This window comes from Akebia trifoliata, chromosome 3, assembly GCF_017979445.1.
Source record: "Akebia trifoliata isolate Shusen 1 chromosome 3, ASM1797944v1, whole genome shotgun sequence".
NCBI lineage: Eukaryota > Viridiplantae > Streptophyta > Magnoliopsida > Ranunculales > Lardizabalaceae > Akebia > Akebia trifoliata.
This window is the reverse complement of record NC_141377.1, coordinates 46,702,038-46,723,988: the sequence shown is the minus strand read 5'-3', so window position 1 is coordinate 46,723,988 and position 21,951 is coordinate 46,702,038. Positions and strand designations below refer to the sequence as shown.

At 35.4% G+C, this 21,951-nt stretch overlaps 1 protein-coding gene across 6 annotated transcripts in view; it reads right to left on the bottom strand.

Moving 5' to 3' along the window:
• NRPC2 (nuclear RNA polymerase C2) overlaps nucleotides 1–20,686 on the bottom strand; it is a 58,887-nt gene extending 38,201 nt beyond the window's left edge. Inside the window, exons 1-15 of one of the 6 annotated variants that reach the window (XR_015176795.1) lie at nucleotides 20,448–20,686; nucleotides 19,933–20,010; nucleotides 19,683–19,764; nucleotides 19,472–19,593; nucleotides 19,269–19,361; nucleotides 18,778–18,850; nucleotides 18,589–18,679; nucleotides 18,410–18,462; nucleotides 17,517–17,581; nucleotides 13,832–13,937; nucleotides 13,624–13,734; nucleotides 5,862–5,921; nucleotides 1,394–1,432; nucleotides 1,245–1,295; nucleotides 1,046–1,144 (exon numbers count right to left, since the gene is read on the bottom strand). Coding sequence is in view for 5 of the 6 variants with exons in the window: in XM_086435987.1 (XP_086292113.1) it covers nucleotides 1,046–1,144; nucleotides 1,245–1,295; nucleotides 1,394–1,432; nucleotides 5,862–5,921; nucleotides 13,624–13,734; nucleotides 13,832–13,937; nucleotides 17,517–17,581; nucleotides 18,410–18,462; nucleotides 18,589–18,679; nucleotides 18,778–18,850; nucleotides 19,269–19,361; nucleotides 19,472–19,593; nucleotides 19,683–19,764; nucleotides 19,933–20,010; nucleotides 20,448–20,632 (1,308 nt within the window). In the remaining variant the exon portion in view is untranslated. Of the gene's footprint in view, nucleotides 1–1,045; nucleotides 1,145–1,244; nucleotides 1,296–1,393; nucleotides 1,433–5,861; nucleotides 5,922–13,623; nucleotides 13,735–13,831; nucleotides 13,938–17,516; nucleotides 17,582–18,409; nucleotides 18,463–18,581; nucleotides 18,680–18,777; nucleotides 18,851–19,115; nucleotides 19,171–19,264; nucleotides 19,362–19,471; nucleotides 19,594–19,682; nucleotides 19,765–19,932; nucleotides 20,011–20,447 lie in introns of those variants that run through there. The other 5 variants (XM_086435987.1, XM_086435988.1, XM_086435989.1 and 2 more) reach the window with 5 other exon arrangements.
• Between the last annotated feature and the right edge of the window lie 1,265 nt (nucleotides 20,687–21,951).

Below are 21,951 nucleotides of genomic sequence, written 5' to 3'. Positions count from 1 at the left end.
CGTTAACAAGCATGAAGGTCGGGCTTAAATGAAAGTTGAACAGCACTGACATACAAGAAATAATTTTACAATAAAAAATGATGCTCAGGACATCCAAACTAGCTTTCATCTGATCCATGAGAAATGTCCAAATTGATTCCCCAAGCCCTTCTATTTCATTGTATCAATCCATTGCCGTATTTTTCAAGAAAGTTACAAATATAAATATTACTTGGATTTTTTTATAAACAAAACAAGGGGGTTAAAAACCCTTATTTACACAATACATAGCCATTTTGACTGGGGAATGGTAACACAAAAGAAATTTTCGCAAACTTCACGAAAGAAAAATATTCTCCAAAAAGAAAAATAGTCCATTAGAAAAAGTAAAAAAAATCTACAAAAAGAGTATCATGGAACTTCCTTTAGAAGGAAACTCATTAAATAAGAGCATTCTTGACCTTAGCACTATTAGCACTCCTTCCATAGGTTCCAGCAAATACTAAATGAAGCCAACCTCCTTTTGGGGATACAGATGATTAAAAATAGAATCCAGAAAACTGAAAGGTCAGGATTTATTTGCAATTGCACCTCTTCAATTAATAAATAGCTGACTGTATGATTCAACCCATTTGCAAGATTGTGTGATTTCACAAAAATTGAATATAACAAAGCTACTTTAATAATTATCTTGCAGTTGAAGACAAAAATCTAGCTACATAGAAAGATGAATGGTCTGCAAAAGTACTACGATCAGTGTTGAAATCGGAACCTGGGTAAATCCTCCTGCAAAGGACTTCAGTAGCCATAACTTCTCATAAGAATTAGATGCAAATATCCATTTAAAACTAAATCATCAATCTAACCACCATTTGTCATCACATTGGTTCGCACACGTCTAGTTTATCTTTATACAAGACTCATTAACATTGGAATATTCATCGGCAATAAAAGTAGAGTAAATATTAAAAAATCAACCGAACAATTGAAACATAATTAGACAAAAACATAAAAGAAAAATGAGCAAGAACGCTAAAATACTTCCATCATGATTCATGTCGTTTACCTTGTCATCCATCGCATCCTTATTTAAAATTGCCTCCATCATGCGTCTCAACATTACAGCAACATATATACATTTTGGACGAAAATTAAGTTGACGAACCTATGGAAGAAAAAATATTTGTTAAAAAAATCTAATCAATAAAGTAGTTCCAAAGTTTATATAAAACTTTTTTATAAGGAAAAATTGGAACAAGACTTACAGGAACATTAGCAACAAAAACATCGCGAAGAATTTTCATAGCTCTAGGTTCCTATATGAAAAGAAAAATAGTTTAGGAAAATTAATCCTACATGGAACAGTCATTTAAGGAGAGGAAAGAAAGCTTAAAAAAATAATGCCAAGGAAGACCTTCTCAAGGGAAGCATTTGAAAATGTGAACCTCTTCACCTGCAAGCAAAAAATTATTCAGTATAATATGTACCAAAGAAAAAGAGCACATTGTGTTAGTGGACATGTAAAGTAAGCATAGGACACTAAGACCATCTACATGTTGACATACTTCAAAATAATGCATGTTCAAGGTTTTGTTATCCTTCACCGGAGGAGCAGACTGTGAACAAACACTTTTGAGTGGTAGGTGCCTGTTTAAAAAAGGAATTGGTTGGATAGTGAAGTTTATCATGCCGTTGGCTAGGAACATACATCCACTTCTCTTTTTTTTAGTTTGGAAAAAGAATATCAAAGGTAAGTTATCAACTCAACTTTTATGAGATGGGGGGTTCTCTAAAGAGCAGTCACAATGCAACAGGTTTGGGGAAAATCATCCATTCCTAGTGTGGAAGCTTTCATTTGGATTCTTTTCTTTGAAGAGGAGTTGAACCACTGACCACTTCTTTCATAGAAGGCACTACTCATCGAGCAGATGCAAATTTATAATTGCTATGAAATACAATTTAGGAAGTTATTCTTTGTCTGACTCATAACCTCGTCAATGTTTATCAAGAGGCACGAGGAACATATTTCCAAGGTAGTGTATGGACTTTTTAAATATGAAAGGTTGGAAAAATTCCCCTTCAATGTTTTTTGTAGGCAAATGCTGGAAGAAAGCAATATAATAATTTTGCAAGACAAAGGAATATCAACTTCACATATTTTCAACTCCACTTGGGAGATCAATGGTAGAATTCCCCGTGCTGAAGAAATACCTCTATAAATGGTGAATTTTAAAAGATAGCACAACATTCTTCAAATCAACAATAAAGGCAAGAACATAAGTCACCTTGAAGAAATTCACATTCGTTACATTTTAACAGAAATCTTGTAGGATCCCTAGAGCCGATAGGGAAAAGAAAAGTTTAACTATAAGTGATGAAAATTGTGGAATTCTCAAGATGTATTATTTCAGATTCTTGAATCTAAATATTAAAACTCTTCTTCAAGACCTAGAAATCATTAAAGATGAAATGACAAGGTTGATGGATGAGTGCGCGAGCATTTGAAATCTATTAAATGGGAAATGTAATTGGTCACAAGAGAGAGTTAGCTATGGGTTGAACTCTACTTACCACAAAAAGAGAGAAAAGGTTGAACTCTCACTCCAGCACACAAATAGGAAGATGAATGGGATCAAAGAATCATAAGCTAAGACCCTTACTAACCGAATCATCATCATCTACACGGCATCCCAAACATAAGGATTCTATTCCCTTAACTTGCACACATTTTCTTTTGGATACTTATCAAAAGAAAAGAAAATAAAGTAGAATAGGATATAAAGACCTTTGGAGATCAATCTTGAATCTCCACCTAGTTTGAATCATGGTTATCCTATAAATATACTAGGACATGTTCTAAGAGATGATTTTCCACACCAAGATCCACATCAGTGGATAAAGTTACAATGAGGGCCAACCGAGGGGAGGGATTCAGGTTAAGAAGAATCAAGTCGGTCCAGGCTTAATAAACAATTGGTGGAGTTGACCACTTGGATGGTTGGGCATATAGTAGATGTTAGATTCCCTCTTGGCATCTTATTTGAGCAAGATATTCAAGCGACCATATTATTCAAGGTGTCCCTCAAGAAGGAGGAATCAATTCTCTCCTTGCAAGATAAAATGGAGTCCTCAACTCCAAAGTGCATCGAACATCAGGCGAGTGAGGAGAGGAACCATGGGAAAACGAACATTTCTTCATCAATTAAAGGTTAAATAGAAAGGTTGGTTATGAAACATTCAGAATTTAACAGCATCATAGATTTAGAAAAGCATTAAGTGGAAGGGTCAAAGATAAGCAAACCAAGGTGGATTTAAGAATTGGAGAATCTAGGGAGACACATGAATAAGTATCCGATGAAGTCGATGGTTTGAGGAGGAATGGTTGGGGTAATATTGTTTCACATGTTAGTTAAGGCATTTTCATGAAATGAAGGGTTGAGTGATAGAGCAAAACAAGTTACGGTCAAAAAATTGAACTAAAACAAGCAACCCTCACATTAGCACCCTTCAGAAAAAAAGTTGAATCGTGTGGATAACAAGGAAATAAGAGAGTTAGGAAGGGTAGAAATAAGGGGTGGATCTTGCTACCAGCAATTGGGGGGTTCTAGACGGATCATATTGAAATTTGTGTCAGTGGACGACCATTTGATGGGGGTATTTAGTATGTCTATGTTGAGTAGATGTGTGATGTGTCAATGAGAATTTTACCTGTGTTTTCTAGAGTGTATGGTCCTATAATAACGGGGGCCAACATTGATTTTTGGAAGAATTGGATGATATTGCAATGGATAAACCTTGGTGCATTGGCGATAATTTCAACATGATTAGATTCTCCTACAAGAAAAGGAGAGGATCAAATTTGACTAGAGCCATGTGGATAGTTGGGAAGTTTGTTGTCTGAAATCTATTAGTAAACCTTCTCATGGAGGGAAGAATTTCACGTGGTCGAATAACCAGGAAAATCTTTGATGTAAGACATCTACAGTTCTAGTTAGAATCTTAAGTAGTTTCTAGTTTTAGTAGGATTTCTATTTCATAGTTATTTTAGAAGTACAATTCCTTGTTAGTTTCTATTTTGCTTAAAATTTTATTTTTATTATTTAGACTATAATTAGAAGCGAAATATCCAAATTGAGTTACAATCGGATTAGAAAATTGTTATTTTGTTTTAGATATGTTAGAAATGTTAATTTTTAGTATTTTAGAAAGTTTCTAAGTTGTTATAATGAAGTTGTCTATATAAGGAGCTTCACATGCGAATTTTGAAATAGTATTCATTTAATAAATTTCAAATTTAATTATTTCTCTTATTTCAATTTTTTATGATTTTCCCTTCTTTCCAAGCTTGAATGTATTGATTAAATTGGTTTTATGTGTTCCATTGAACACAACATCCTAATTCCTTTCGAATCTATTGATTCACATGTTTCTGCTACGTCAAGTGGTATCAGAAACTCAATTGAGATCCACCACAACATAGCTGAAAGCAACAATTTTCTCACCAAGGAGCAATTGGATCAAAGGCTTCAAGAACTTGAAGATCGCTTGGTCACCAAGATGCAAGACATGATCTTGACTACATTTGACAAACTTAGTGGTGAGAAGAAGGAGAAGATCAACTTGGGCAATCAGAGATTTCTCCACCAATTTTCAGCCATAAGGTAACCCCCAACCAGCACTCCCTTGCTGCCCTTGCTTATCCTACAACACATTCCCATCAAAACCCTTCCAATAATCAATTCCCCACACCTCATATACCTCAACCCTCTAGCCATACTGAACAATTTCAAGACACTCAAAATCAAAGCCCTCACCCTCCAACAGCCACATATCGGCCCCCACAACATGTTTCACATAATATCGGACCGTCAAAAAACTCCCATGGTCTTAAGGACTCAAAGACCTCAAAACTTAATTGGCAAATCTCTTGTGTTGAGTGAGTCCTTGTTATTTTGTTTTTATTTTTAAAAATGTATGTATGTGGTTACTTAGTTCAGCTCTCAAAAACCAAGCTCTTGTTAGAAATGAAGATTCTTGACAAGAGTAGAAGTTCTTGAGTTTCCGAGAAACAAAAATCACAATTTCGAGATGATGCGTTCTCTCGATCTTAAGGTTTTAAAATTTAGCCTAGGTATAAAAATTCTATGTAAAAGGTTCAACGTGAACCATAAACCTCTTTGATAGTAAACACCAAGTTCTTAGGTAGGAACCTTGGGAGTGGATGTAGGCACGTTGCCGAATCACTATAATTTACACTTAGATGACTGCATGCTATGAATGAATATTATGCTATGTATGACATGCCATAAATGTTTAGATTCTACGTGAACAATTATTGCATTGCAAACTAGAGACTTGCCGTGAGAATGGATATAGGCACATTGCCGATCTATTAGATGTCTTATGTCTCGTACATGTTTTTATAATTCTGCAATTTACACTTAAATATTTTGAATGTCATGCGATGCCATGAATGTCGAATAGGTAAATTGTATATGAATTTGCCATTGAATGACATGATTAAATGACGGATTAAATTCCAAGTGAATTTTCATTAAATGCATTTTAGAGACTTAAGTACAAAATCGAGATTAGGTGAATGATTTAGAACACATAGTCAAATTATTAATCTACGTTAAAATTGGATAAATCGAAAGAAATTTTAATTATCCTATTCACCCCCCCCCCTAGGACTAGACACGGTACGATGCCTGGAATTTTCATCCATAGGGTGACAATATATAACATATGGCATGCCTCCACGTCATGCATAGATAACATTCCGTACGAGTTGACCCTCTAAGGGAAGTTCTATGTCAAATGTTTTTCCATAAAAAGACTTGTAAGTAAATTATAATTTTATGCACTCACGAGAAACACACCTTCTTCTCAAGGAACTCTAAAGCCTGTTCTTGTGTATAAATATTTGCTGCTGCACATTCCTGAGATTGATACCAAAGAACACACATTTAATGAGAAGATTAAGTTTCAAAGCATAGACATTCCAAGGATTAAAAGAATAACAGAAGCAAAATAAATAAATAAACAAATAAATTATAGAAATAAATGACCAAACGAAAAATACAAAGGAAGAAATTTGAAAGTGATAACTTCTGGCAAAGAGCATTGACAGCCAACAAAATCAATGCATTAGTTCAACAAGTTGAAATGAATAACATTACCAGTCTTTTATTTGCATTTAATAGATCCACCATTAATTAACAAAGAAACATAAGTTTACAGAATAAAATTCCTGATATACAAGTTCCTATTTGGCTAAAGACTCGATCCAAGAGATTATATTTGCAAGCTAAGTTGAGGATCCCAAAAGGAGAATCCTTTTTCATTTGATTGAAAAGTACGTCGAGATGCAGATGCTAGACTATGTGTACACCTCTATAAACACCAATCTTATTAGCTCACAACACCTAACTACCATCATAATTATGATTCTAAATCCCAACTTTGCACTCAATGACACACATGCAAAGAACACGCACCTCTCTATTAATTCTCCACAATGATTTTCTTAAAAGAGAATTATGTATAGCTTCAAACCTAACCTCCCACCTTCGTCTAATTGCCTATCAATTTTCAATTTAAAACAATATATTTCTTCTTTGCTCCCTTATCATTTCAAAGAAATCTCTTTTGAAATTTTTTCAGTATGCTTAGCTAACAATGAGGACATCTTGCAAAGGAATGTATTATAATTAGGGAGCCTAGTTATAGTGTTTTTGCTCTATTTTACAACCAAAAGCAATATATATCTTCTTCCAACAGCCCCATTTCCTTCATTCTTACACTCACCAAATCCAACTACAGTGACCCCACTTTATTGATTTCCTCCGCCTCTTCAACTTTATTTTCTTGCCTCTCCTCCTCCCCTCACCCCCTTTCAATAATAACCCTCTAACTTTACTATCTTTCCTCTTTTACCCCTTAAATCACAAAGATTTTTTTAAGTATACCACTCCATTTTATTAATTTTCCTCTTACCCCTTTAACCCCCAAAGAGGACGTCCGTTCCGCGAATTCTAGTGCTCTGAGAAAATATAAATAGATAGAGCCCCTACAAGAGGACTAAATTAGAATATAGAAGCAGAGCTGTACGGATACCCAGCCCACCCACCCCAAAAGTTAGGGGTAGGGCATTGATCCTGAGTCCACAATGTAGGGCCACACTCAAACCCGTAAAATCCAGGCCGGGGGTGGGTAGAGCATAACAGCCCTGCCCAACCAAGTATACATATAATTCAGTTAATCTATAGTTACACTCTATTCTTACTCCTTATTCATACTCCCAAATGTAGGGCCCATACAGATATGTTAGATGATCGGATAGCACAATGAATTATCTATATCTTCGAGACAATCCTCACAAAAGAAAAAATTCAGTGTGATTTCCATAACCTCACGAGAAGATTTAAAGTTGAAAACTCTAGATTGTTAATTTAGCCAATAGTTCAAGTGCACTTTTTCTAAGCGAAAAAATAATGTTAGAATGGACAGATTTGTCTTTAAAAGTTCAGCATGGTGAGAATTACTCAACATATGAATGGATCGTCCAAATTGGCGTCCACACAGCCCTACAAGTGGAAGTCAAAAAAAAAAAAAATATATATATATATATATATATATATATATATATATATATATATAGGACAGCGTTATTACGACTCACATTGCGACACACCATTTTGTCTTATATGGGTAAAAATGTTTGGAATGGGCTGATTTTTTGTGAGGATGATCTCTGTGACGCGGGGATCATCCTGGCAAAAAATCATCCCATTCCAAAACTTCTAACCCCATCAAAATTGATTTACAAAAATTGGACAGTCTAAATTTTTTCTACTTGTAAACATGGGGCTAGAGGTTTCATAATGAGCTGATTTTTGGCAAGGATGATCTCCTCACCATAGAGATCATCCTCACAAAAAATCAGCCCATTCCAAACATTTTTGCCCATATAAGACAAAACGATGTGTCACAATGTGAGTCGTAATAGGGGTATACGGAACCCGACCCATATATATATAATCATCAACTTTATGAAGTCTAAAAACCAGTCCAAACTAGGCCTGGGCCCACCTAAAACAAGCTATGGTGGCTTGGCTAGTTCATGCCTGCTAAAGGTTTAGAGATAGACTCAGGTGCAACCTGGATTTTTAGGTTGGTCTGGGCTTAGCTTGGCCTGATCCAAACAGGCCCATTGACAACCCTATATAGGAGAACTCTCAAGCACACAACAAACAAACAATTTTACAAGAGGTTAAATATTTCATTTATAAGCATTAAGCAAAGAAGAATACGAACCTAGGAGGCCGAGACTCAAGAGAACCTCAGAAAACAATCCATTGCGGTCTTTAAATAATTTAGACCAAAGGAACATGTATGCCTTGTTGTATAATAGTAAAGTTAGACAGTTGTCCACCTTTCCTTCTAATACCTTTAAGTTGATCGTCTTCCTTAAACCATCCTAGCACATATTTCCCAAATCTCGGTTGCTCTAACCATAGAAGGCACCTAACCATTCCAGCTTCAATCCTCTCCAACTTAGTTTCTTTTTTTTTTATACATCAAGAAATTTGTTAAATAGAATAAGGAGGCCGAGAAGCCTACCTACAACAGAGATGCAAACGACAAGAAACTGGAACCTACAAATCTGGTCCCATTTAAAAAGAATGACCTAAAAAAAAATAACCTCTAAAGCTAGGATACAACTTTGACCAAAAAAAAATATAAAACCCAAAATATTGAAAATAATACTTTGCAACGAGTTGGCCCTCAAACATTCTGGAGTTCCTCTCTTTTCAAATGCCCCAACAAACTGCGAAAGGCGTAATAGACCAAAGCATCCTCTCTTTGGGCCGAGGCAATTCGATTTTGCCCGCTTTTCCTCCCCCATTTGTCCTTCATAGTTAATCAAATTAGTCAACCCCATTTTGGTCCACAAACCTGGTTCAAATTACAACTGCTCTCCTCCTCATCTATATACTCTAAATCAAACCACCCTTTGGCAACTCTACTAACTCCAACACCCGCTTTGAACACCTTCCGACAATACTCCTTAGTACCCTTTCCTTGTAAAAGAAACCTAGCTACCACCATCCCCCCCCCCAACACACACACACACACAGAGCAAGAATTTCTTTGTTTTATAGCCTCGTACAAAGTTTTAATTTCCTTCTCGTGAATCGTGATCTATGTAAGGCGTACCAAAAAATCCCCCAAAGTTTATAAGTTTTTGTAACAGCCCACGGGGACACCATCTGTTCTACAATGCCCCCACCCCTAAAAAAATCCGTTAAGAATGCCCCACCCTTTTTTCTTTAACTATAACTGGGACAACATTGAATAGTGTTATTAAAGAAGAAGAGATTAGGGAAATGTGGAGGGTTATTTTCAAAAATTGTTAAATGAGAACCACCAAAGAGACTCGGGGACCTTGGCGCTAGTAAGATATACAAGGGAGATTTGAGAGCATACATAAATTCATAAAATTAGGATTTTCAGAAGTGAAAACGGCTTTAGCAAAGATGAAAACATGTAAGCCTTAGGACCGAATGGTACCTATACAAGTATGGAAATGCATGGGAAGTTTTGGATTGTCTTGGCTGATTAAGTTATTCAATAATATTTCAATAACTTAAAAGATGTCAAATGAATGGAGGAAAAGCATCCTAGTACTTCTGTATAAGATAAAGAAGACATCCAAAGCTTTACCAACTAGTGGGATATTAAACTTATAGGCTACACTGTGACACTAGGAAAGAGTGATTGAACAACGATTAACATAAAAAATGAATATATCAGACAACCAATTTGATTTGATTTTTTAATTTTATTTTCTTATAAACAAAAGAGAACCAATTGGTTTTATACTAAGGGTGTGTTTGATTGCACATGGAAATGAGTGGGAAATTCACTTTCCATGGAAATCCAGTTTTCCATGTGTCTTTTATGGATTATTTATATGGAAAATAGATTTCCATCCTCATCAAAAAATCTAACAAAATTTGAAGTTCACATTCTCACCTCTACCCATAGGAAAATGAAATCCACCTCCAAATTCCATCCCCAAAAAGAAACCCTAAGCTATTCTTCTTCCACCACCACCACCATTGTAGTTGCACAACCATCATCGTTGTTGCCGCCACCACCGTCGCCGTCGGTGACCTCTCTCTCTCTCAAACACAGAAAACCAATTTTCCACCTACCCATTTTTCCCATCTACTTTTCCATGGATTTTAGTTTCCATGGAAATCCATGCAACTAAACACACTAAGTAGATCAGTCATCGAAGCAATCTTTCTATTTAGGAAAATGATAAAGACGTACAAATAAAAGAGGTATAGCAAAAAAGAGTATTAGGAAAGAAAAGAGTTCCAAATGAATAATGATTGAGGAAATGCATGCGGACTATGACTATGGTGATGGCAAATGGAGAGGTGACAAATAAGTTCATACTAAAAGTGATCTGATCAAAGATTAGAATTGAGTATATATTTGTTTGCTTTAATTATAGATGAAGTAATTGCTCATATTCAAGAGTACATACCTTGATTATGTAATTTGCAGATGTAGTATTTACATAATAAAACACAACTGTGGGGACCACTTTGCTACAGTTTTGAGGGGGATAAACGTCCCCTCTAGCTACAGTGGGTGAGGTCCACACTACTTCACCCTTTAACTTCATTGTCTCTCCTCCACCCCCCCGGTCCCTCCCTCCCTCCCTTTTTTTCCATAATACCCCCCCCCCTTAAGTTTACTATATTTCTATTTTACCCCTTCAACCCCAAACAGGATGCTAGTGTCGTAGGCACGAGCAAAATCTAGTTAATAAAACTAGAGACGAATAAACACAAATCTAGAATTATAGATATGGATGTCAATCCAAATTCTTTAGGATTATGTAGGACAAAGACCGTGTGTGTGGAGTACAAAGTTGACATTGACACCTAGTACGAGGAATATCCAATTAAAAATGACAGTCTAGAAATAACCTGAAATAACCAATTCATTATCTAAGTATTATACAAAAGGATAGAAAGATTGAGGTAGATGCTGCCCATGGAATCAAAACTGGATGTTTAAAGTGGAGGTACGCTTTTGGATTACTATGTGACAAACACATACTAATCACATTAAAAAGAAAAATTTATAAGATGGCAAAACTAGCTACGATTTATGAATTGAATGTTGGACAGTTAAGAAGTATCACATTAATAAATTGAGTGTAACAGAGATGTAAGATAAATTAGTGGAAAGACTAGGAAAGATAAAATTAGAAATAAAAACATTCAGGAGAATGTAGGAATAGCTACAATAGGCGATAAACTAAGTAAAAATCGGCTGAAATGGCCTGTGCATATTCAATTTAGAAAAAATATTCAAGTTGAAGGTCCTAAAAAAGTGAGAGGAGATAGTGAAAGTAGATATGAACTCTCTCAATAGTAAAAGATTTGGCTCTGGATAAAATGGAGTGGAGGAACATGATTCGTTTAGCCGACCTTAAATCTTTGGGATAAGATTTTTCATTAGTGGTCAAACTCAACCCCATGATATTTTCGTCCTTGGCTCTTTTACTCTATGGTTTTACATTTGACTAGGAATCATACTTATTGGTTCAACAAACTCTAAAACAGGAATCAATTTTTGGTTTCCTACAACTAGAAGTCCTTTGTTAGCACCCACCCCCAGGGATGAAAGCATAACAATGACCAATCCCAAATTTTGTAAGTCACAATCAGTGTTTCAAAAAAACTATGCCTCATGCCTCAATAGGTTCGACAAAACCCAAAATCGTGGGTCAAAAAATTATTATTTTCATGCTTTATTTAACACAAATACCCTCCCAATGTCTCTTATTTACACAACCCTACTATATAGGAGTGTTTTTTGTCTTCTAAACTTAGATTATCAAGAGATCTCTCAAAATCTCTCTTTAAAACCCTAAAATCTCCCTACACCAAGATTTCTTCATAGAGGCTCCAATACTCATCCGAATTCGATTTTGTTGGTTCCTACAACTTTCTTACAAAGATTGTGATCAAATAGAACCAAGAATCAAAGATTTTCTAAGATTTTGAGGTATGTGATTTTTTCTATGAACATTCATGAGCTTTTAACCTATTTTTTTCAAAAAAATCATATTTCTCTCTTATTTTTGTGTTTGATTATTTTATTTTTTTTGTTCTATTCTACACATTTTTAATTGTTGTAATTCTTCTCTAGTTTATAATAGGGTGTAAAACTTCATTCTTAGGCCTAGAGTAGTTATTTATTTGATGTTTGATACTCTATGAGTGATGATACATTGCTATTTTGCTACTATATTACATTGCTACTTCTTGACATTTTTAATACTTAATTTTTAATTTGATGCTTGAAGGTTGTTTACTTGTTTTTATATTTTTTCTGAATTTATTATACTTTATTATATATTTTTTAGGTTTTTTTTTAAATTAATTGAGGCTTACGCCTTAAGTACACCTTAGGTGCTTTAAAACACTGGTCACAATACTACAAAACACAAACACAAAAACACAAAAAAAATCTCAAATATATCCTCTCTCAAAGCACCCGGAAAAGTAATGGTGTCATCAACAAACTAAGATGTGACACTACCGGAGAATTTTCACCCTATCAAAAACCCTCAACCATTCAAGATTCATCAGTCTTATAGAGTATTTGACTAGGGGTCTCAAACAGAGTAATGAAGATGAGCTGGGGATAGCAGATCTCCTTATCTAATACCCCTTGAACAACAAAATAATCCTTCTAGTGACCCTTTAACAAGAATTTATAAAGATCTTAAAGAAAGGCATTTCCAAATCCATTTCATACTGAAGTGAATCCAACCCACAGAGATAGTTTGCTTATCAAAATAAAAAATAATGAAAAGTATGAAAGTGATGGTACAAAAATTCCACTCAATCTTGTCATAAGTCCTATCTAAATCAAATATTATTAAGCCAATGTTGTTGATCACACTAGAGAACTAGTTTTAAGATGGTTGTTATTGTCTTCTCATAAGCTAGGGATGGAAATAGTAATGTAGAATCCTTAGCCTTTACGCTCTGAACATAAACTTATGTACATGGGGATTTATATCCCCAATTATTATTTAGTAGATTAGGTAAACTAGTTTTAAGATGATTGTTATTGTCTTTGCATAAGCTAGGGATCCAAATAGTAATGTAGAATCCTTAGCCTTTATGCTCTGAACATAAACTTATGTATATGGGGATTTATATCCCCAATTATGTACAACTTTTAATACTAAAAGAAAAAATTGTTGTTATTCAAAAGGGAAGAGGATTATTATTTAGTACTTTAGTAGATACTTTTGTGATGTAATTGTTTCACGCATTTGTCCTTTCAGTTCTCACTAAACAGAATCAAATCTAATTACGTGCATAACCTCTGTGACTACTATTATCTTTGATAATTAAAAAAATTAGTAGAATTTCCTCTCTAATTTAGACCTTACTACATAAAACATCAATAATTGTTTGGAATGCAGAGTTTAAAGTAACATGAGAATCTTTCTGTCAAATATATGATCAAACTCAGGACATTCACAACAATAGATATCCATCACACACTTTTTATCTTAGAAGAATCTTAGTTTACCTGAATTGATGGCAGAAGAAGGGCACCATATCGAGGATCTCTTCCCACCATCTGTACCACCTCTTGATCACTCTCCATTCCCATAGCCTTCATGATTACCATGATAGGAATCTACAGAAAACGACAACATACCACCACATAAGAAAAATGTAATATAGATAAAACAAAATGAAAAGAAAGGGAAAAAATATGTGTGTGACAAAAGCACCATAGCGGTGAATGTATTCAGTTGTAAATATATCTTCTCTTTGTCCATGACAATAACTGTCTTGCTTTTGGTCGCTTCTGTACTGCTAGTAACTGATGCTACCAAACTGAACACAAACGATAAGCCACATTACAAAGGTACAATGGGTTCAAGGGCACAAGACCAAATGAACACAAAATTATTTATGTAAATCATTAAAATTCAAGTATATAGTGCAGAATTTTATTAATAAGATATTATGAAACCTTTCATACAAAAGCTAATGAAATCAAACAAGACATGACTAGAAAAGTACCAGATTTAGAATTGTTCCTTTCACAGAAGGGAATTCATTCTGGTGACAACTACCATATGTATATGGCAAAGGGTATTTAGAAATGTCATGGCCAATCCCTTTGCCACTAAAGAAGGGGGGTTTTCTTTCACATGGAGGGATGACATGGAAAATCCATACTTGCTATCTTATAGACGACCCCCACTGATCTCCCTCTTCAATTTATCCCGAGACCATGGACACACATGCACGACAAACGATACAATAGTCCCATTGCACTCCTTTCATCCCAGAAACTCACGGAACAAGGAACTAAAAAATCTACTATATCATCAGGAACGACCAAACAGCACCCAAATAATGACAAAAACGAAGCACCATACTACCCGAGAGAATTTGCAAAGAATAAATAGATGATTAATGGCCTCCTGTAGAATGCTATTAACTGTGGAGAGAGGACATTCAATCCAAGTATAGATGTAGAAATCCCGGTTGAGGCAGTAGAGAAGTAAGCATCACATACAGGTACAATGTTTGGAAAGTCATTGAAAAAGATGACAAAGGGATATATTTCAAAGTAGGAAAGGGTGACAGGATTTGTTTCTGGAAGGGTTGGTGGTGTGGTGAAGTCCTCTCAAAGTGTGAGTTCCCAAACCTTATGTGCTATCCAACAGAAAAGATTTGTTAGTTCAGGATATGAAGGTTTGATCCAACGACGAATAGGCTCGGAGTTTCGGATTCAGCAAAAACTAAAAATCAGGGGGGTACTTACTATTGACCCTTATTCATGGAGCAAAAAAAATCTTCATTATCGTGTACTCTCTTGTTTTGAGTAGAGCAAAAATCTATGAAACTCTATATTTCTATATTGGTCTTACAAGAAAAATAAAATCACATCCCAAAATTTATAAATTTTAAGAGAAATTTAAGGCCTAGGAGTGGATCACCTCAATCACTATTTCTCGATTATTCCAAACAATTGTGCAATGTCAAGATCGAGAGTTCTTGCATTGCAAGTTGCAAAATTGTGGATTTTTTTAAGTGGCATTCTTGGTTAGTTTGAGGCAATCTTTGGTATTCCAATAAATCATCGTAAATGTAGATTGTTCGTGGTGGGAGAGGTTGAAGGAGTGGAGGTAGTGGCAACTCTGATTGGGTTCCAGACGAGGGTCCTTCCTTCTACGTATTTGGGGCTTCCTTTGGGGATAGGTTACACTTATAAGGATATTTGGGAACCAGTCCTAGAGAGGATGAGAAAGAAATTAAGCTCTTGGAAAGCCAAGCTTTTAACAAAAGGGGGGAAACTTACTCTCATCAAGAGTGTTTTGGCGAGTACTCCTATTTATACATTTTCATTGTTCTCCTTGCCAAGGAATGTGGAAAAGCAATTAGATAGAATTTGCTGAGATTTTCTGTGGCACACCAAAGATGGCTTCAGAAAACACCATTGGGTGAGTTGGACAAAGCTTTGCTTGCCAAAGAAGAATGGAGGATTGGGATTTCGCAACTTTGGTTCTATGAATTTGACTTTATTGGGGAAGTGGCTTTGGAGATTTGGGGAGGAGGGGGAAAGTCTGTGGAGGAAAGTAATTGTGGATAAGTATGAAGAAAATGAAAGTGGTCCTGCTCGTAACGCGGCGAGGTGTGGGGTGTGGAAGGATATCCTCAGAAGACTTCTGGTATTTAAGAAAAGAGTCAAGTGTAAGGTTAAGAGGGGGAATAAGGTGAGATTTTGGGAGGATTGGTGGTATGGGAATGATCCTTTTAGGGACATGTTCCCAGAGCTCTTTGATTTGTCTTTGAAAAAGAATCATGTTATCTCTTGTTTCAAGAATTTTGAAAATGGGGAAACCAATTGTGAGTTTAGAAGAGCCTTTAATGATTGGGAGGAGGATACTCTGGGTAGATTAATCTTTCTGGTGGAGAGTAGTAACATGGAGCATTCCTTGGATGATAAGAGATTGTGGGGAGGTATAATAGGGACGAGAAGTTTACAGTGAAATCTTTGTATGATGGTATTGCGCCGAGTAATGCAACGTCTTTTCCTCACTCATTTATCTGGGGTGGTAAGATTCCTCCTAAGATATCGATTTTTCTGTGGTTAACAGCTTTAGGGAGACTCGCAACTATGGATCAGTTAATCAAAAGAAGTTTTATTTCTTCGAATCAGTGTTGTATGTGTAAATTACAGGAGAAAACGGTGGATAACTTACTCATTAATTACCAGGTAGCGCACCACATTTGGTCGTACTTCTTATCTTTATTTGGTATAGTGGGATGCTTTCCCAGATCAATCAAGTCAGCTTTGGAATCTTGGTTGGTGTGGGGAGGATCTTTCTCATCATCTAAACGGATTCTTTGGTTCTTGGCTTCGTTTGCGATTTGCTAGGGAATTTGGATAGATCGCAATCATTGTATTTTTAGAGGAAGGTGTCTACGTTGGGAGAACTGGTTCTTTCAATTTTGGAGCTCATGTTCTCTTAGAGCAAACTCTATAAGGAATTTAAGGGGGTCTCCTTTGAAGATTTCATTGTGAGATGAGATAGAGTCTTTTCTTTGTCGCAAGAGTGATTTGTTGCTCTCGCTTTGTTGTGGTTTTTCTTTTTTCTTGTTTCCTCTGTTTGTTTTGGGTTGGTCCCCTCGACCCCCCTCGTTCTTCTTTTCAATAAAATTTATCTTTACTGATAATAAAAAAAAAATTGTGGATTTTTTCTTCCAATTGTTTGATATGACATAGGTTTGCATAAGAGATTCTAGGGACACCTTATCTTGGTCAAGCAGGTTGTTCAGAGTGAAGGGGATGACCCTTGGCAAGATTGAAATTGGGAATCTCTAATTTGGGATTCCAACCAATAAATCTCCATTATCTTTTGTTTACTCTTTTTCTTTTTCTTTTTCTCTAGGCAGGGAATGTTTTTCCTTTTTGTGTTAATCTCTTTCTTATCGATCAAAAAAAAAAAAATCTAAAGTTCTAGGGGATTCCACAAGAACTCATTATATCAATAATCTAGTTTTGAGCATGTGCACAATAACAGCTAGCAAGTAATGCATCAAAATGAAAGATCAACACGAATAGAAAATGAATCAAACAATTCTTTGTTTTTGTTTTGCACTTCTTTCATTTATTCTCGTCAAATTATCAATGCATAGTATTTGAGCAATGCAATGACATGGCTCATTTTCAAATAAGCCATGATTTTCTCAAATGCCTGTCTTTCTAAATGAAATTTATCTATAAAAAAACGCCGTAACAACTTGAGATTCAGGTACATCAGATTCAATTTCCTTTAATATTTAATCTATCAAGAAACCAACACAAGTGATAAACTGATACACTAGAAATTAATAAAATAAGAATAAAAAGAAGAATAATAAGACAAATCATGATAGATTAAATGATAAACAACTCACCGTCCCTTCTTATCACTTTCAATAATTATTCTGTTCTTGGAAAGTTGTTCTTGTATTAAAATCACCTGCAGAAATTGTTAGCGTACATCCGTACGCGAATGCAATTGTCAGACCAAATAACACTTACAACGGAGATCAATTAAAAAAAAATCATTACAGCGGGAAAAAAATATCATCATCAAAGCCTTATCCCAAAGATATGGCGTCCGCTAAACAAATCTTGTTCCTTCATTCAAGTCTGGCAGAGAACTGGGTCTATATACATAAGGCATTGATGATAATGATTGTAGACAAGTGTTTACATGCAGTTGATGTAAGATGAATAGGATTAGACACTTTCAACCAAACTAAGAGATATTCAAAAATATAAATAAAAGTTGCAGAGAAAACAACCTATTAAATCTTAAATTTTGCCCTTCCCTCCCCGAAGTACAACCTGAACCAGAAGTATTCTTGTTCCACTTTTTCAACTTAGACTTCAGCCATCGAATTTTCATCATGTGTGGTAAAATGTTAAAGTTGACTATGATCTTGCAAGCTAACAAGGCCCAATTGACTACTGATAGAGGATGAAATGGTTTTTTTTTTCTAATTCCCCAAGCAAAATAAATAATGTGACACACTCCTTGGTAAGGAACCAGTGAAAATAGAGACTTGGTATTTAGGCAATTTTCTTGCCTAAAATTTTGCTTCTCTCCTAGTAATTTAATCCATTCGACTTATCAAAACAATGGTTTCCCACACTAAGCAGAAAGTGAAAAAAGGACAAGCAACAACAACCGAATGAATGTCAAGTGGGTTTGCCAATTATGTCAACTGTTTGCTTCTTTTAAGAAATGAAAATAATCCCAGATATTAAAGAGCACATTTACATGATGAAAATCATAACATACCTTCTCAGTTCCTTTAACAACAAAATATCCTCCTGGATCAAGGGGACACTCACCTAAAAGATGATCAATAAGGGGTATGAAAAGAATGGAAAGGAGTCAAAAGTAGATGGTAGATATGAAAAACAAAATGCCAATAAACAGCTAAAAATTTTAAATAAATAAAAAAATACACCACAAACCAAGCCTTGCAAGTTCATCTTCATCCTTTCTATTTAAAACACAGCGGCAACTCCGTAGCATTATGGGCATTCGTCCAATTACAATATTATTCTGCAATGGTAAAATAAGGTAATTGTGACTATAAAAAAGTGTTTTTTTTTTTTTTTTTCTGGAAAAAAAAATTACATACTGCAACAATTACTAAATACCTTGGTCATCACATTTTTCTTATCATGGCTTCCATTGGTGTACTCTATACTGACTATTATAGGAGCAGCATACCTGCAAGTAATAGCATGTATGAGGTTTCCTCACCAAATAATTTGCATACACATTGCACTTCAATGCTACAAAAGTTGATCGGGAATGAAAGTTTCTAGCTTTCCATCCTAATATATTCAAAAGAAGCCATCTGATTCATCCACGAGACAATGTAAAATTCCCAATAGTTTTCTCGGAAAATGGAAAAAGAATAACTGATTTCTTTCTAAATGACAATATGATATTAAAGTACCCAAAATAAAAGTTACAATAGTCGCATACATACGTTGTATCAGATAGCCGGCACATGTGTGGTGTGAGCATGCGAGTATCATAATCAGCAATATGATTAAATGGAAAAAGAATAACTGATTTCTATCTAGATGACAATATGATACTAAAGTACCTAAAGTAAAAGTTACAATAGTCACATACATACGTTGTATCAGATAACCGGCACATGTGTGGTGTGAGCATGCGAGTATCATAATCAGCTGTTATAGAGGGCTCTCCTATTCTGACATCTTTGTATCTGAAGCAAAAACCAACATTTTTTTTCTTAATTAATATTTACATGATCGATAGCCCCCTAAAAATTACAAATTTATAATAGTAGGAGAAAGAAATGAAGGATTCAATTACTTGAGATACATGCCAGGATCGACATCGGACGTGATAAGATTGTTGGCGGCAACAATTTTCTTGATCCCAGTATTAACAAAGTAATTGAAAGAATCTAAATGTTGCTTCACCAATCCTCTTACCTGCAATTCCCAAAAACAAAACCACCATTAATCTTCCTAATAACCTATTTACGAGTTTAATTTCAGGAAGAAAAAAAAACATCGGTCACCTTCAAGAACTCGGGGAGAAGTTGGAATTTATCGACAGGCGATTTCACGGGAGCGGAAAGGAATTGCTTGTCAATGGATTCTCTGTAAAATGATTTCGAATGAAATATGAATTAAATAATGAAGTTTAAGAAAACTACTTCATCTCTCTCGTGTCGTGTCACTCTAATGTTAGGTAACCTACAGCGAGAGAAGCTGAAGAACATAAAATGAAATTCTAGAAATTACTGCAACTGAAATGGAATAACATACTCTCCAGAGACACCCATTGATTGGTTGTTTGTTTCTTCTTCGCTCTCGCTCTCTCTGTCGAAATTCGCGGTTTGACTACTGTTTGGAGGGAACGAATCACAGGCAGCTTCGTCGTTCGATATCTAAAACCCTAGTTAAAACTTAAACCCCACTGTGCAGGGCGCTGATATCTAACCTAGGGCTGTCAACGGATAGGTATCCGATCGGATAGTGTTATATCCGAATTCGAATCTCAAAAAAATAGTGATATCCGAATTCGAATTCGAATCCGAATCCGAATCCGATTGGATATCATTCACCAAGATTCGAATTCGAATTCAAATTGGAAAAGTATATCCAATATCCGATCCGATAAAAATCCTTAAAAAATTAAATTCGATCTTTACCATCCTCTTCGATCTGAAAAAAAAAAACAATCCATTTTCCTATTTTGGATAGAGGTTGAAGCCGATGGATTTTTAAAGAAAAAAAATGCGGTTTACTGTGAGAGAGAGAGAGGGAGATGAAGTATTCACCTGAAAGCATGGATGCTCGCCGGCCGGAGAAGACGGTGGTCATGGAGCTCGCTGGAAAAATATAAAAGGGTTTTGCTTTGTGTGTGTGTGAGAGAGAGAGAGAGGAAGGAAGTATTACCTGTTGCTCGCCGGCCGGAGAAGACGGTGTTTATGGAGATCGTCCAATCGAAACACACCCTCACCATTTTTGCCGACCGTCGACTGGTTCTTGCGTTGGAAGGTTAGAGAAGATAAAGTTGTAAAATTAAATTTCGTTGTACAACACTAATATTTAGTTTATATATATATATATAAATTTTGTTGTATGACATGAATATATAACATATATATTCAAATCGGCGTGGATATTATCGAATCGGATTTCGCAACATCCGAATTCTTATCTGAAACTCATTCGAATATTAAAATAATATCCGAATTTGAATTTGATATCCGAAAATTTTGAATAATATCCGATTTTTCGAATTGAATTCGGATTTTCGGATATCCATTGACAGGCTTAATCTAACCCCATGTCTCTAGTTAAAACTAACCTAAACCCGCGGTGAGTGGAAAATAGATGTGATGTTCCTTTATAAAGATCCTATTAGATCTTAGTCGTTCGTTCTCAAGGTATTCTAGGAAATCTCATTCGCTCCTTTCCACTAACTTAGGTGGTGTTTGTTACCGCTTCAAAATGCGAATTTCACTGCGTTTACGGTGAAAAGTTGCGGTTAAGAGCTAAAATCATTGTTTGGTAAAATAGTGTGTTTTGAAACGCAAATACGAGAAGCAGATATAAGTCGTTTTTTTTTCCACTTTTGTGAGGGAAATTATCACTGAATAAATGATTCATGTGAAAATACGATTTTGCCCATGCCCATCGTCTCTATTCTCTTCATTGACAGAAGCTTATCTCTCACACCTCTCGATCTCACAAAAACTCTCTTGCACACCTCTCTCTCTATCTCATGGTCTCTCTCTGCTTTTTTTTCTTCTCTTTTTTGTCGAAAAGCGTCTCACGCAGCTGTGCACAGCTGTTCAGTCTCAATCTTGCACAGATCTCTCTCTCTCTCTCTCTCTCTCTCTCTCTCTCTCTCTCTCTCTCTCTCTCTCTCTCGCCTCGCACAAATATGCATGTCGCAGGAGTTTGACTTCGTTTCTTCTCTCTCGACAAACAACTGAATCAAACGGGATTTTTCGTTCAATTTCTCTAATCGTATAAACATGGAAATTTCAAATTTTTTTTATTATCAATTTTAGGGTCTACTTGATTATAGTTTTGTTATTTAAGCTAATTTCATAAATTTTTTTATCAATTTTATTTAATTTTTTGTGGGGTTTGAGTTTTGTAAGGGAAATTAAATTTTTTGGGAAACCCATTTTCTTTACACGTTTGGGGACCATCCCCAATTACCTCTCCTTTTGGTCTTCTCTAGATTGTAACATTGGTTGATGATTACAAATGGATACACTTGGGTATTTCTTATGCAAACCAAAGCATTTTCCATCTTTGAGATTTTTC